The sequence below is a fragment of the Silurus meridionalis genome, chromosome 26 (assembly GCF_014805685.1).
Source record: "Silurus meridionalis isolate SWU-2019-XX chromosome 26, ASM1480568v1, whole genome shotgun sequence".
Lineage (NCBI taxonomy): Eukaryota > Metazoa > Chordata > Actinopteri > Siluriformes > Siluridae > Silurus > Silurus meridionalis.
Window position 1 is genome coordinate 14,885,361 of NC_060909.1, and position 13,518 is coordinate 14,898,878.

The 13,518-nt window shown below is 36.9% G+C and overlaps 1 protein-coding gene across 1 annotated transcript; it reads left to right on the forward strand.

Moving 5' to 3' along the window:
- The first annotated feature begins 2,736 nt into the window (after positions 1-2,736).
- On the forward strand, positions 2,737-9,379 carry LOC124379803. The gene is given in 6 exon segments (XM_046840381.1): positions 2,737-3,573; positions 4,350-4,524; positions 6,907-7,546; positions 7,548-7,663; positions 8,577-8,812; positions 9,368-9,379. Coding segments are annotated over 5 exon segments (1,176 nt in total). The 5' UTR covers positions 2,737-3,573; positions 4,350-4,352.
- Positions 9,380-13,518: the final 4,139 nt, after the last annotated feature.

Sequence of the window (13,518 nt, forward strand, 5' to 3'; positions counted from 1 at the left end):
CCTTATTTAAAAAAATAACTATCTGTTAACTGAAGCGTTTCTTGGTGCTTACAACGTTCTCTCTTTCTTTACTGTAGGTTCTTCACACAGCATCTCACAGCGGTAAGCTAACCACTGGGGAATAAAGTTGTGAGGTAACGTTATTCTGTGGCCTGAATGTATATAAATTAGACATTATGGCTGTTATTATCAGCTAGAAAAATGAACGTTATATGCCCGGTTTCAGTGAAACCAGGTTGTAGTGTCGTGGATTAGGGCAAAAGTAAATTCATTTCAGACTTGTGCCTTTAGCTGTGTGTGAGAGCGGTACAGAGCAGCCGCTATCTGTCTCGTCAAATGAAAAATGAAGTGCGCATGTCAATGTTTAAATATTTAAAAAAAAAAAAAAAAAAGCAGGAAAGAATAATAATTCGTTTGTCTCAGATAAATTCCACTGCCAAATGTTTTTTTTATTCCACTGACAAATGTGCGCCTGCGCGGCAGTGTTCTCACTGTTACACTAAGCTAAACTCTTGTGTTTGCAAGTACACGAACGTTAGCCTACTGTGATCTTTAGCTGAACTTAATTTATATGTTTATAATTATTGGCTTTTAATAATCTTGTTTGTATTTATGAGCAGTAGTGGGGTGGTGAGCTTTCTAACTAAGTTACACACATCGTTCATTTTAGTGTTGACACCCTAGTTGTCTTGTCCCTTAGTTTTATATTTTCACTAATGTGTTTAAGATGTTTTTTTAACTTTTAGGTTGTTCAGTTTAGTAACTTTCATGTGTGTGAACCAAATATATTAACTTTGAGTTATAAGGGCAGTCTGTTATCTATATCCTAAGTAACAAGATCAGTTTTAAATCTGGTTAGCCCTGTATTTTTTTTTCTCAAACTGAATCGAACACAATGTTCAACTGTAAATTTAGTTTGTGTGAACATGTGTCTCAGACAGTTATTGAGTTTATTCAACACTCAAAACTGCATAGTAACGCTCCCGACTTTATGTACCATTGTGGTGTACCTGAATGCTCTCGGATATGTCGCAAATCAAATGCTTTAAAATCTCATATGTATAGAGAGCATACAGGGCATAGATCATCTGTGCAACGTCGTAAGCAGTTTGAAACTCCCTCAAATGTGTGGCTCAGTTTTGTACATTTACATGTGACACCTTAAGGTCCCTCATTAAACATTTAAAGTCACACATACAAGAAGGTTTAGAAATAAAATGCCCAGTCAGAGGTTGTGATTGCAGCTTTACCGTTGCATCCTCTTTAGCCTCGCATTTTTCAAGGAAACATAGAGATCTAGATCACGCCTTGTTATGTGTGTCTGATCCTACTGAGCCTAGTAGTCCGTGTAGTCAGCCATGTTCTGATACTTTCCTTGTGGAAGATACTGAGCCAGAAAGGGAATTTGCTGTGGATGAAACTCTCTATTTACAAAACCTTGCCCTTCTGTATCTTAAATTACAAGGCAAGTTGTTGCTACCATCCAGTACAATACAGACAATCATTGAGGACTTTCAAAAGTCTCATTCCTATATGATTTTAAGTCAGAAACTAAAAGAACTTGGAATCCAAGAGGCCACCATAAGCAACATCATTGATGAAATTAGCAGGGCAGATCTTCTTAAGATGTGTAACAGGGACATTTTGAGCACAGACCAAAAAAGAAAGAGCTTTTTCAAAAACAATTTCAACTATGTTGAGCCTGTGCCTTTTCTTCTGGGCAGTGATGAAAATGGTAAGGAGTGCTTTGCCCAGTATATTTCTATCAGTGAGACGTTGGCCACACTGTTCAAAAGCGAGTCTGTAAGAGAACAACATGTTGCCACACGTTTGCAACCAGCTACTGAAAATCTCATTCAGGATGTGAGAGATGGAGAGGGATTTAAGGGAAATCCATTGTTAAAAACAGAACCTTCCTCTGTTGGTATGATTCTGTATCAAGATGCCTTTGAGGTTGTGAACCCACTTGGTTTAGGAAAAAAAAATAAAAAATCTTAGCAGTTTACATGACCCTGACTGACATTTTACCTCACAATAGATCCACAATTGATCATATGCAACTTGTCCTACTATGTAGGGAGAAAGATTTTAAATATTTTGGCATAAACAAAGCTTTTAAACCATTGATCAGTGATCTCAAGCTTCTAGAGGAGCAAGGTATTTTGACTGATGATGGCATTGTAAAAGGAGCTTTAGTTGCCATTTCAGGAGACAACCTGGGATCACACTGCATTGGAGGTTTTGTAGAAAACTTTAGTCGAACCAGCCATTTCTGCCGCTACTGTGAGATTGACAGAAATACTTTTATGAATGAACCATACACATGTGGGACTCCAAGAACTGCACAATCCTATCACAGTCATTTGGAAGTTTTAGCCACCAGCGATACTGTCTCAGCTTGTGGCATTAAGACAGACTCTCCTTTTAACCAGCTCAATTATTTTCATGTTTGCCAGCCAGGGCTCCGCCATGTCTGGGGCATGATTTGTTTGAGGGTATTGTGTCTTATGACCTTGCCTTGTTTGTTGGTCACTTGGTTCAGGAGAAGCACTTTACCTACTTACAATTAAACAGATGTAAAAGCCAGTTCAAATATCAAGGAAATGATGCCAACAGCAAACCAGCAGACTTGTCTCCAGGTAGCGAACGCTTAAGTGGGCATGCCGTTCAAAACTGGTGTTTTCTGAGGTTGCTACCTCTTTTTGTGGGGGACAGAATTAAAGAGCCTTCTGAAAATGAAGTTTGGCAACTTATACTGCAGCTGAGAGAGATTGCAGAGCTTGTTTGTGCACCAGCTATTACAACCGGCCAGGTGGCATATCTGAAAGTCCTCATTGAAGAATATGTCTGTAGTCGTCAAAGGCTTTTCCCTTCCAGTCTGTTAAAGCCCAAGCATCACTATTTGTGCCATTATCCACAGCTTATTCTTCAGTTTGGCCCTCTTATACGTCTGTGGACATTACGCTTTGAGAGCAAACACACCTTCTTCAAGCAGTGTGCCCGGAAATTGCACAACTTCAAGAATCTTTGCAAAACGCTTGCAGAAAGACACCAACTACTTCAAGCCTACTTAAGTGCAGGCAGTCTGTTCCCTTTGGTTGTGCATGTTGAAAAGGGTACAGAGTTTTATGTAAGTGATTATAATGACAGGATCAGGGCATCAGTTGCTGGTAAAAATTTTGAGTCACAATCTGCAGTAGCTTGCAATGAAGTGACAGTGAAAGGCACAGTATACCGAAAGGGGATGTATGTTTTGCTTGAGAGTAATGATGTAGAACTTTATGTTGGAAAGATTCATCTTATCATTGTTCTTAATAAGTCTGTGCAGTTTGTGACTCAAAAATATACTTTTGTGAAGCTAAGTGACATTGGTGTCTATTGCAAATTAGGAGTAGCCCAAGAGGATTATGTTTGCATCAAACAAGAAGATTTGCTGGACTACTATCCTCTTCCATCATACAAAATGTGTGATGTATCACTTATTGCTCTCCACCATTCTTTTCCAGAGGCAGTTTAAGCTAAATGTGACAGAGGTAGCGGGAAAAGGCAGGACAAGTAGAGCAAGCTGCTTTGGTAAAAAATGCATACACAAGATATTGTAAATTTATTGGGTGTACTTTATAATAACATGTTTTTAAACAGTGACAGATAAACAAACTACATCTATTGTTCCCATAATGCTGGGTTCTTTGAAAAGTTGAATTTTGTTTTCCTTACATTCAAAAACACACCTTTTTGGTGACACTGATTTTGTGTCTGCTCTTGGTTGGTGTGTTCGTGCGCTATTTCTGGTAAAGTGTACATATGAGGACTTTCACTGTACTTTCAGTGATTCTGTTATGTAACAGAATCAGCAGTCGAAAAAAAAACGTTCAGAAACTTGTATGAACCCCAACAAAGTGCATACGGCACAGAAATACTAAGTCACACATGTCCAAATGGTTCTTAGAAACTTTGCCCATGAGGAATCCAATTCTATAACTGTGTTAATAAGTCAAAATACATGAAATACAATTAGACCCCAACCCTTTTAACGTATGTACTAAACAAATTTCCAAGTTCAGGTAATGTCAGCAGTCTCCAGTCTCAATATATGAATATTCTGCCCTTACGTGATTCTTTATTGCAGTTATATCAAAACTGTCAGCCGATTGAACATTTGAAAATGAATATGTAAAAAACAATATAAATATAGTGTTATTACCAGTACAGTGTGTGTAAACATAATTTATTTGTAAACGACATGGACAGTGTGAGCCTGTTGTAGTAATAAAACTAAAACATACTGTATAAAACCATACAAAATTAAGAAATGTTATTGATTGCATGTCTGCCCAAACTCTTTTCAGAAAATGGATGAAGTAATGCTGAAGGAATTGGTGTTGTCATTCTTACCGGGTCTCTCTGATGGAACTCTGACTTCACTCCTGAATGGGTTGCAAGAACTTGGTGTGGAACAAGAGACAGATATAGTGAAATACATTCGACCTATTCAGTGTCGAAAGTTACTCCATGGCTTTAAAGGTAACTATATTTTGATATTACCCTATAAAAATTTAGTTGACTGAAGCTGAATAGAATAGTAACAAAATAGAATAAAAATGAAGTTACAAATAAAATACATAGAATGCATGAAATCAAGTAGAATAACATTTTAGACGAATAGTGCATAACAGGGTTTAAATTGGGCTGGGGCTAGGGTTGGGGGATGTCCCATAAATTGGCAGTTGACGATGTTTAGGGTAAACCATCGCGATAAACGGGGGGGGAAGAGTACTTTATTACTTCCACTTAAGACGAATTCTGCACTTTTTATTTTAATATATCTCTTTACATAAATACTATTTTCTACTTAAAAGCTATAATTTCGTTATTTTACTATAATTTATTTTACTATAATTTTCGTTATTTTTTTGTCTCTCACCGATTAGATCACTTTCCCATGGCGGCACTGTCTTCCACCATTGTTTTGATTTTTTTCTTGTAATTTAATAATTTAGTTTTGTTAGAGAGAGCAGACACTAAAAACTGAATGTGTGAATTCAGCGGAGCTGAACACGCGTCACATCACAGAGCAGCAGGTGTTAGATTTAATTTATTACTGTCATTACTATCATGATGTCGGTCAGATATCGTCCATCCGCACAACCCTAGCCAGGGCCATCTGGGCTAAGCCCTGGCACATAGGCTGAAGGTCTCGCTCTGCTCTGCACCAGTGTACCCACTATGCTGGTGCGTGTGCACTGACGCAAAGCGAATAATGTGTTTCCATTAATTAGGCTTTACGCTCGTGCATGCGGGGCACCCACTTCAAAACGGATTGCGTGACCGGGGTTTTACCGCTCATTTGCATGACGCGTCAATCGTTTGTGTCACCATATGCTCAGTTAACCTACATTGGTACGCTTTGATTTTGTCCCTGAATGGCCCTGCTAATCAGTACGTTGTGATTGGCCTGAATACCTCTGAAGTCAGCTAGAAACGTGACGCTCTGTCGAGAAAAATGTTTGAAATAACCTTATCTAGAGTGTGTTTTAATCCAACTAATATCCATCCAATAAATTGACCTAATAATTAGTATAGAACCTATTAGATACAATAGAAGCAGCTTGATTAAAACCTATTTTAGCTTCTGTGTTTTAATTAGTCTCATGTAGTCTACGTACTCCAAGTATAATTCACAATAGCGATCCGATTTTAATAGAGTAGAGCAGAGTCTGACTGGTGTTAGGAGTGTGTTGGATAGACAAGAAAGAACAACATACAAGGCTTAAGCATGTTTATTGTGCAGAGAAGAGGTGAGATTTACGATGCTTTTAGTGAAGAATGCTCCTGAGAGATGTCCCAGGATGTCTGTAAGTTGGAGCTGAATAAAAGAAACAAACAGAGATCTCAATAACTAAAAACGTACAATTAATATGTGCATGTAACAACAGAAGTAATAAACTTACAATCATTATAGTTGTGAAGCTAGATACATTAAGCAACAGTCAGTTCAGATAATATAAATTAACTATGACCTATACACTAACATAACCACGTAGAATAATGTAGTTAAACATATACAAATAGACAATTTAAGTAAAATAATATAGCTTGATTTAATAAAAATGAAATAGCAAATAGCATTCTAAAAGCAAAACACTTACACAGAGTAGATGTAGGGAAGATAAAGTAGGCCACAAAATGGTTGTCCATGCATAAAAACCTGAAAGCAGGAGGAAGCGGTGCCTGGCTGTACCAGAGGGGGTGAAAGTTGTATACACATTCTTTTCTTAAGTGACATAGAGAAAAGGCCGTAAATAAGGGTAATGGGGGAGCAGGAAAACCCAAATATGGAATCCCAGGAAGGGGACTTTGCTAGGATGAAGAAAATAGAAAAAATAAAATAAAGGTGTCATGTAACACCAGGGTATAAGAATGAGTGTGTGCAAAGTGTGTGTGCGCTTGATCATTTTGATGTGATGAAGTGACCACCTTCTATGGGCTCATCAGAACATGTCTGGAATAAAGAAGTTTTTGCTTTTTCTCATCCAAGACTGAAGATTCTTTATTGGCTTTTGAGGTCCATTTCATTGTATTTTATTGTTCTGAGTTCCGACAGCTCCTTACCATGTTTGAAAGATTCGCTTACAGTGCAATACTGACAGGAGTTAACTTACAGGCTGTGAGTCCAAGCGAGAGATATTATGCTAATGTCGGTCTTTACTACATCACCAATCTCAGGAAGTAAACTGTTGCCTACAATCCGTGTGTTTGTTGTAGTCCAAGAAATGAGATTTACGTTGGAGAAAATAACTCCCGTCATCGTTTACTTTGGGGTCTCTATATGGCATTCACCAGCAAATTATAGTTGTTATAGTGGTTCTTTCCCCCTTCATGTAATAATCTGGTCTTTTATTTTAGGACTTGAAATAGTTCAGTTGGAACTATTTCCTGTTACCTCTCCAACTTTTGCAGCCAGCACCTTGAACACTCCTTGCACCATACCTGTCAGAACTCAAGATACTATTTCGTCTTCATCTTCACAACTTGGCAAACCATGGCATGCAGACTTCCAGGTTAACTGGGATAGGATGCCAGCAGCAATTGCAAGAGCATTAGCAAATAAAACAAGACCATCCCCCAGCGATAGAAAAGATATGGTGAAGGCAGTGGTTGATCAGATGCTGGAACATGACTCTAACCCATCCAGAGCAATTTGTCACAATATTGTTCGAAGCATTGTAAGAAGCCATGCAAATTGTTTTGCAGATGTTGCAAAAAATGGAGACATTCTTGGAGATGGTTGTTACTCTCTTTTGCAACAAATTAAAACTCGAGTGGAATACAAAAACAGGAACAATACTCTTGTGAGACGACGCAGAGAGAGAAGGCCACAAAGTAAGGGAGCAAATGAAGGCATGATAAGAGGCCCTGTAGATCAGTATGGCTGTGTAAGGTGGAGTCCTGTAGAATTTCCTCCTGGTGAAACTGAGGCATCATTACATGCCATGAAAAGTTATCTCCTTGACATCTACTCAGAGGAAGGCATAGTTGGTGCAGAGAGCTGAACCTCTGATGGAGAAGACCTACGTCATCCAGCGACGCTATCTTAATAGTATGCCTGCACCAGCCATTGCAGTGGTTATGGAGGAATGGCCGTATCTCTTCTCACTAAAAGGTCCTTTATTCCTTTTCTATCTTGTACACACTTAATGACTTAAAATCTCCATAACATCAATAGTTTCATATATCAAAATACACATTTTACATTATTCCTGAGGTAACTATTACTTACTTTATGTAATTCTAAAGTGCACTTATTTCATTGCTAAACAACATTTTTTGTGTATTTGGTATAATAACAAAAATGTGTAAAAATGTGTTTGCGTGGTTTATGGTTAAAAACACATTATTTTCCACATACAATACATTTTTGTAGCTCCAGATATTTCTGCCCCTTTCAAACGCTCTGATTTTGTACAAAGCTAATCGATCTGAAAACCGCTGTGTCATCTGATTGGTCAGCTAACCGGTACGTTGTGATTGGTCTGAATACCTCTGACATCGACCGGAAATGTGACGCTCCTTACCATGTTTGAAAGATTCGCTCACAATGTAATGCTAACAGGAGTTAACTTACAGGCTGTGAGTAAAAGCAGGAGGAATTATGATAATGTTGGTCTTTACTACCTCAACGGTCCCAGGAAGTAAACTGTTGCCTACAATCTGTGTTTGTTGTAGTCCAAGAAAAGGGATTTACATTGGAGACAATAACTTGCGTCATTGTTTACTTTTGGGTTTGTACCTTTTGAATATTGTTAACATGTACTAATACACACTGACTGTAAAATTGTGAATTGGACCGTAGTTGTTCTTTACATGGTTTAAATGAGGCTTTGATTTTTAGTAATCAAATGTGGAAGTTACTCAAGGAATCTTTTCATCTGTACTTCCTAGTTTCTTGACCAATAGGCTTGCGCAATCCTCTCACTGCAACGCAACATTAAGATAATGCATAAACGTGCATAAAATGCATAATGCATAAACGTGAACAACATGAAAAATGAAGGTTTCTTCTTCAATGTTTACAGGTATTTTTTCACACTTCACTCTTCTAACGGATGTCCCTATCCTTATGAAGTTGCGAAAGGCCCTGGATAAGAACTACAACACCATCCTAAAGTTCTTCCAAGGAGTCAACTACCAGGGAGTGAAAGATGTTTTGGCTACTTTTGAACCAGAGGCATCAGATAAGACTGCAATCGTTCTACTTCTTCTGATGGCTTACTTCAAAGATCCAAAGGATTCCATTGTGCTTGATGTTGATGTAAGTATATTTTCACTCTCAAATTAGCATTATTATTTTTGGATAAATGCACTGTGCTTGTATATTGCCTTTCAAGTCTTCTGAACACACTACACTTTACCCCATTCACACAATCATCAAAACTTTTTGGTTTTTGTTTCACTTTGAGGAACTGCTATTTTTATTCTATCTTTATATACATGTTCCTGACCTGTATGTGCATGATTTACATTGCACTGCTGCCCCATAATTGGCTGATTTGCTAAATGCATGAATTAAATGATGAACAGGTGTTCCTGATAGTTACAGCTGAAGTGCTTGGTGAGTGTACACTGTACACACTGAGTATCTTATATCATATGTAACCCAAAGTCATGATCGCAATCTAAATTTTACTAATTGTTTACTGCCTAATCTTAGAGAAATCGATGGGGGCAACTGATGATTTTTATTTTAGTTCAGTCTTTGTAACGTGTTTCAGCAATTAATTTATGTGTTTAGAAACAATTCTCTGAAATAATTTTTTATCCTTTTCTCAAGAGTATGGCATTATGAGTATATATGGTTTTGTTTCAGGTGACACATTGACGCCGAGGGCATGGATGCTGTCGCTGGAGGGTCAAGTGGTCATGGGACCTCACCCTGACTTTACAACTAGTCTGGCGGCCAATTTTGCCAGCTACTATATTTTTAATTTAAAGTATGCTGACAGCGGTTCTTGCACTCTGGAATTCATTCAAAGGTAATGTCTACATTAATCCTCTGGGGCCAGTTGCACCAGCTGTGCGTAAGTTACAACCTAGTTGCGATGTAAAGGGACACTAATTTACAACTTAAGCACTACTAATTTTGGTGTTGCACCAATAAACTTCATAAGAGCGTAACATACAAACTAAATATTTACAAAAGAACGGTTGGAATTAAATGGCAGACTGACTTAACTAAAGCAATAGGCTCTTGTTTTGCTCCACAGACTTAAATCCTTTATACATATGACATATATGTGACCGATCACGGAAAGTAGGGACACAAGTCGGATTTGGGGCATTTTGAGTTATTCACAGATTCTGCTGGGAGTGACAATAGGGCTCATTTACATCTCATTTAGATAAGCTATACACCCTGTAAAGCTGTTTTAAGATACAGATGCTCTAGCATCTTAAATGTATTTTGTGACAGAAGTCCAGATGACAACATGAAAAAAATAAACAGGACTTCTTACCTTTGTGTTGATATAACGATCGCAAGTCGAATCCAGTCTGTTTCAGATGTGTGAATAACCCATGAAAACCATCTAATAGAATACATCCAATGACCATTTTTGTCCACAAATGCGTATAATCCGTGAAATATATAGTCTAGTGTTTACATCAGATTTTGCATGAAAGTCTTGTAATAGAATACTTTGTTTTCACCGTCGCAAACGGAAATACCTATGACGCAGTTTTTTTTACCTGACGGGAGGGGTTCTAGTGGACCAATCACAGCGCTTGTGGTCCGCGTAGATTTGACGTGCTGTAAAAAATCTGGGAAGGTGCACGTCAGGCTACGCAGAGCTACGCAGAGGCTACAGATAGCCTACGGCGTAGACCTTACACACGACTATAAATCGGGCTTAAGTGTGTTTTGGGGCCCTGGAAAGGTTTTGACATGCTGCAATAAGCTGATCCATACACTTTATGTGCATCATGTTACTTTATAACTTTTTGTGCAGTATAAAAGCAGTAGTGGCAGCAGTGTTTAAATGATATGAACATATCTTTTCACTTCATTGTTTTGTTTGTGCAATGTAGTACTGCAACAGCTGTAAGAAAGGTTATAAAAAACTGTTAGCATATAAGGATGTAAATGGTCTTCCTTCCTGTAAATGGTCCAATAAATACCATACTGAGGTCATCATACTGAAATACTATTGTACCGTGAATCTTTGATACTGTTACATCCCATATAAAGATGCAACTTGACACATTGCAAATTATGAAAGTCAGAATGTAAAAATGACAAAACTGAAGCATACATTAGGAGGCATACATTATGATCCATGTCATTGGCACATTATTCCTGTTGGGTGGAGCAAATTCAAGCAAATTGATAAAATTTTATTGAGGAGAAAATTCATACCAAGATTATTTATTTAAATGTTTGGGGTTTACTGGACCAAAGTAATGTCACCTTGTTGGAACTGAGCTAACATTAGTTTTGCTTTGTACTGCAAAAGCATTGACCAACTGGAGGCTACTTTTTCATCCCACTTGAAAGAAACTAACAGTTTTTCTTTCTGCCTTTTTGTTTATAGGCGCTTTTTGGGCATTAATCCGGAGACAGGCACAAAGTCAAAGAAGCAGAAAGGACTCATCAACCAGCAAGTCTGTACACTCATAAGAAAACTTATGGATTTTGAATGGATGTCAGTCTAGTGTGATCCAAAATTTGGTTCTTTGTTTAGCTAGGCAGTTATCCACTTTATACACTTACTATGTTCTTTGTTTAGCTAGAGGCAGTTATGCACTTTATAAACTTACTATGTTCTATATTGTCTCTTTGTTCAATAAAGAAACACAACGAATGAGTTAATGTCCATCTACGCTGTAAAAAGCCTTATTGCAATTACATTTTAATGAAGTTCAATCAACTTGAAATTACAATTCACTTAAACTTTTTTGACAGGTGAGGAGTTGCTATTAATTATTAAATATACTTTAAATAACTTAAGCTAATTAAAATTCATTTTTATAATTTATAGCAACTCCTCATTGGTCAAGGAAGGTGAAATTTAATAGTAACTTCAAGTTAATTAAATAAAAAAATGTAAGTGCAGGTTTTTACAGTGTAAAGTATAAGCAGTTCTGGAAAATCTTTTTCGAGATAGTCATTGAATAATAAATAAATGTATGTATGTAATAAATGTATGAAATAAACGTATGAAATTTTGATTGTGTTTATTTGAATTTAACATTATTATTGTTATTATTGGTATAGCCAGTACTATTACAGTGTACACTGTAAATCTACAGCAGACTAAGTCTAAATTGCATTACATTAACTGTAACTTAACAGCTAAATGCAATTATTATATGGAATAATGCTGCTATATCACAGTAATCTAAAAGACATTACTTGTAATTTCACAGTAAAATAACATATTACTACAGGAGCATACTGCTAATTCACAGTAATACGAAGGCCTAACTACTGTGAGGTTACAGTAAGCAGCTGTCATTTCACAAGTCTTTACTGTAAAAATGACACTGTAACATACTGTGAAAGTACAGTAACAACTTGACAGTAATTTACTGTGAAGTTACATACAGTACCTTCCTGTGAAAGTAATGCAACTAGTTGCCAGTAATTTACTGTGAATTTACAGTCAAATAATTTACAGTGTACCTAGACCAAATTGTGACTGAGAATCTAACTGATGAAGATAATGAACAGATTGAGGTAATGACAGATTTAAATAATGATCTTGAAATACCAGACATCATCCATAAATGATAAAAGGAGAGGTACTGAAACTCAAAAAATGTGTGCATCCATTATTGCTAGATTGCAAAACAGTGGAGTAGCAACCAGTGTTGTAACATCTGTAGTATCGGATTTGGAAGAACTGGTACATGAAATTCATTCAAATATTAAAAGTGAGGTGATGAATCAACTTCCATCTGATGATTTTGCAACATCATCTAAAATAGAACACTGTTTTGATCATCTTAGTAATCCATTCTCAAAGCTAAATACAGAAACCAAATGGAAAAAATATATCAAAGAAAAATGGGCTGTAGTTGACCCTGCAGAGATCAAATTAGGGGTAAGATTTGATAGTAGATTGAATCGGGTGACACGGACATATGATCAGATCCCTGTAGCTGACAAATTCATTTACATTCCCTTGTTGGATACCTTGCAGTTTATTTGTAGGAATTCTGAGATATATAAACATATGTCAGATCCAAGTAAGAGTAACGGTGTCTATAAAGATTTTTGTGACGGAAGTTATTATAAAAACCATCCACTTTTCAGTAAACAACAAAATGCACTTCAAATACAGTTATTTTATGATGAATTTGAATCTGCAAATCCCCTGGGCTCCAAGCAAGGTATCCACAAAATTGGAGCGATTTACTTTATTCTCAGGAATTTCCCACCAAAACTGAATTCAAGTTTAATGAATATTCATTTACTGTCATTATTTCATGCACAAGATGTTAAGAATTATGGATTTGATGCCATTTTACAGCCTCTTGTTAAAGATTTAAAAGTCCTTGAAAGTTCAGGAATTCAAGTTCCTTTTTCCAAAGAGCCCTTGTTTGGCACAGTTGCCCAGGTTACAGGGGATAATTTAGGGATGCATACACTTCTTGGGTTTATGGAATCTTTCAGTGCCCATTATTTCTGTCGGTTCTGTCTAATAGACAAGAAAACATCACAGTCAGTTTTCAGCGAAGATGACACAAATGTTGTATTACGAAACAAAGGTTTACAAGAACAGCACTATGCAGATTTGTTAGCAGACCCTACCATTTCTTCGTCTTTTGGTGTTAAACGCACATGTCTGCTCAATGACTTGAAATATTTTCATATTTGTGACAATTACGCTCCAGATATAATGCACGACATCCTTGAGGGTGTTGGACAATATGAAATGAAATTACTTCTTGAGTATCTGTCTGGAATTATATCCAGACAAGACATATGTAACCGAATTTATTCATTTAATTATGGATATT